Here is a 3,838-nt window from a genome sequence, read left to right as displayed (position 1 = left end):
AAAGATGACTCCTGGAGATTCTCAACAGTGGTTTTGGTTTAGAACTATTTTCTTAATTTTCTTAGCTACCTTTGGTACAGTACAATAAACTTTCAGATATGATGACAAAACTTGCACAACCTTGATTTAGGTGGGTTTTTTTTTTTTTCCAGATGTTTTATTTTAACCTATAGACTCATTAATAAAGTCTAGATTTAGCCTCAGGTGAAAGTATAAAGCTTTGTGACTTACAAGAAAATATTTATTATCTGGAATATATGGAGATTTTGAGTTCAAGATTAAAGCATACTTAACAGTTATGGATACATGTTCTGAAATTATTCTTTACGGCCTTTGAGTATAAACATTTGTGCCCTTTGTACGTGTATGATTTTGTATCTGTGGTGCTTTAAACATTACAGTTAGGTGAACATTTGAGTTCTGGCACAAGACTGAGCTCAGTACAAGTATAAAATTACAAGCGTTTTTTAACTGAAAAATAAGCCTGCTTCTCATTGTCCTATGCAGTTCAGTGCTTTTTTGTATCAATAAAACTGTTAGAGAATTTAAATTTTTCTAATACAGTTGTACAGCAGGTATAACTTACATTTTGTTTTCTGAATACCTTTGAAAAGCAGGATTGTGGTTCATGATAATACTCTCAATTGCTGCTGCAAAGAAGTGAAACGTAATTATCTCTGCCTATTTTCCACGCTGTTTCTCTTTGCTTCTCCTTCCTCCCCATATGACTTTATACACACCTCATACAGCGTGATTGCTTGAACCGCTGCCTAGACAGTGGTATAGGAGGTACATACAGAGGGAGAGGAGAGGCTTTCCTGAGCTGCTGGTTCTCTTGCAGAGCTGGATGGTATGGACACAGAGGCTTTGAGCTATGCCCTGCTCGTGCCAGTCGCTATGGTGAACCAGAGTGAGGGGACAAGTACTCTGCTGCTGGACAAGGGCTGTAATTTGACCAGAAAATATCTTTCGGAACATTATTAGTGAAACCCTTTAGTTTTCATTATTCTTTTGAGAGATGTTGTGTTCATTTGAAAAAAGAAGTACTAGCATCTACCACCATGTAGCAGAGAAAAAATTCCCTTTAAGTAAAAAATAAAATAACATGACAGAATACCAATAGTGGAGAAAATGGGGAAAAGGGTAACCTTTCTCACACAAGAAGTTTTTAAGCTAAAGGAAACATGGTTCAAGTGTTTGCCCTAACAATCCCTTAAAGTCTTTTTAGCAGCCACCTGGAATGGCCACCGAAGAATGAATTCAGAAAGCCGGGTCCTCTGTTAGGAATGCCTTGCTTGTGTCCTGCAGTGGAGGGTTTGTCTTAAGACCAAACAAAAATAGGTAGTAAACTGAACTTGCCATGATGAGACAGGGAGTGAGATGAGCTCTCCGAACTAGTATTTGGACCAGTTGTCAGCTTTACTGATCATAATTAATTTGTAAAAGGGCACTTGAAAGTATACAGAATATAGAATATTGCAGTTGCGTTCCCCTAATATTTCCAGTTTCTCAGCACATAGAGGACTGTAAAGAAGCCTTTGGGTACTTCTTAATGTAATACCGAGTAGAAGTCATGAAAGAATCAGAGCAGAGATTGTTGGTCACAAGAGAGGTGATCAGCTGATGTTGAAGTGTTTGGTGACTGGACATGCATTCATACTGCTTTCATTTATGCTTTCATTTGCTGTCGCCTCTCTTCCCATTGTAGTTTTGCTTGGAGAGGATTTGTTTTAGCTTGTTTCTTTCTGCTTCCTTTCCTGTGAAAACACTAGGGAAAGGAAAACCAGATAGATTACAATATAAGAAATTTGTCGGGCGTTTCACACAAACCACCATCGAAGTATACTTTTCAATGCTTTGGAAGATCTTTGAGAGGAAAGAATAAAACCACTGAGGCTTTTTCTCCAGTCTACAAATATCTGTAGACAAATTTATTTTCTTGGAGAAGCTGGATCAGATTTGTAGCGTCAAAAAAAATTAGCAAGAAAGCTTTCCTGCTGTCTCCCTTTTCAAAGTGCCTGTCTAACAGAAAAATGGTAAACTGTGTCTGAAACCATGCTGGAAGGAATCCAGGCAGTCTGTACATTACTGAAGGATATCAAAGTTGTATTGGCTACATATGTCCTATTGGGCTTTCCTAAAAATCGGTGGTTGGAGACTGGCACCAAGTTCTTGACATAAGGGCAGGGTGTTCCAAGTGATAACCTACCAAGCTTTATACGTAGATTATTCCGTGTTCCCTATACATCTACTACACATCAAAAATTCTTCCTGTTATTCTCAAGTCATGGAAAGTTCTAAATTAATCAATATTCTCCAGATTCTTAGCAATTTCAGCCTATTTAATGTGGAGGTGCTGTTAACGCAGGCATAAGAGCACCTTGCATATGAGGAGAGGCTAAGCTGTCTACAACTATCCAGTAGGCAGGTGTGGAGAAGGCTGAGCCAGTCTGCTCAGTATCAAATTCTTTATTGTCCTTTCATCCTGAGTAGCCATTTTAATTTGTGCAGTTTGGTGTGTCCACCATATGGGTACCTGTACAGGTACCTGTACATTTTCTACTCTCAGCAGTAGCTGAGAGGAGAAAATAATTTTGATGGCCACCTTTTATATTGAAAATAGATTAAAGTAATCTATGTAGCCTTCAATTAATCAAATAAGTACTACAACTACGTATTTAACTTTCAGAATAGGAAACTGCATTCATGCCTGAGAACACTGTTAAAAATGTTACTGTCTTTTAAAATGAAATAATGAAAAATGTTATTTTTCTCTGCAGTGCTTGCTCTCTCAGCCAAAGTTCTGGGCCATTCAGACATCAGCCTTACTCCTTCGGACCAAGCTTGAGAAACGAAGTACTCGCAGAATGGAACGGGCAATGAAGCAGACTCAGGTAAGACTTCTGAGCTCTCCTGTTATAAGGTTCTTTATATATCAGATGGAAGTAGGCATAAGTTAGGAGCTTCTGCAGTGCCTCTCTGCGAACTGTACAGTGACATAATTTTTCTAATTACGTTTCTAAATTAGATGCATAAACATCAAATCCCTTTATCTCTGCCGGTCTTGAGATAAACTCTTACATGTACAAGTAATAAATAGTCACTTTCTTTCAGAAACATGACAAGTTTTGGGAGATCGAAATTAAAATCTGTTTTCTTACCGCTAGTTTCTGACTTCTGATCTGGGGAGTTTTTTATGTAGAAGTTCATGAATGTAAAGCTGCTACTGCTATCATCTTTATTTGCTTTTACTCAAGTAAATAATCTGTAGAAAACACTGAAACCTGTAAATAGTCATTGGTATAACATGTTTGTGAATAAAAGCAGCACTTTTGATTTACGGTTTTAAGGCGATACTTAGTGATTAGTATTTTTGTTGCAAGTTCTAGGCAGTGATTAAATAATCTTGCTCCAAACAAAGAGAAGATCAGTTTTCAAGACAGAAACTTTAAAATTCTGAAATGTGTCAGCTAATAGGGTTTATTTTAAAAATAAAATTTTCAAAGGAAAGGTCTGTAGGCTATATAAAGGTATTTTTTTCCTCCTTCATATTACAGTTTGTTAGCCATTTGTCATCTTTACATTGTTAAGTCTTGTTGTCACACGTTGTTAAGTCTTGTTGTCACACATGAACAGCAGGCATTTCTGTATGTCCGTCCAGCAACAACTCTGCTGACTAAAACAGCCAGGAATGTATAGAACTTTATTATGATTCTGTGTAATTAAATCCTGAAAAGCTGATGTTTCATTTAAAATCATTATTCATGCAAGAATCTTTGAAGGAGTGCTGCTTGGTTGTGCTGCTGCATTTTTCTTCTGCTGAGGAGGACATAGAGTT

The 3,838-nt window shown here is 37.2% G+C and overlaps 1 protein-coding gene across 1 annotated transcript in view; it reads left to right on the top strand.

Moving 5' to 3' along the window:
* TTC27 (tetratricopeptide repeat domain 27) overlaps positions 1-3,838 on the top strand; it is a 150,874-nt gene that overhangs the window by 86,576 nt on the left and 60,460 nt on the right. Inside the window, exon 10 of the mRNA XM_009636416.2 lies at positions 2,781-2,894. Coding sequence (XP_009634711.1) covers positions 2,781-2,894 — 114 coding nt within the window. The remainder of the gene's footprint in view (positions 1-2,780; positions 2,895-3,838) is intronic.

Source organism: Egretta garzetta, unplaced genomic scaffold (assembly GCF_000687185.1).
Source record: "Egretta garzetta isolate BGI_Z169 unplaced genomic scaffold, ASM68718v1 scaffold54, whole genome shotgun sequence".
NCBI lineage: Eukaryota > Metazoa > Chordata > Aves > Pelecaniformes > Ardeidae > Egretta > Egretta garzetta.
The sequence above is the reverse complement of the archived record's forward strand: the minus strand, read 5'-3'. Positions and strand labels throughout refer to the sequence as shown.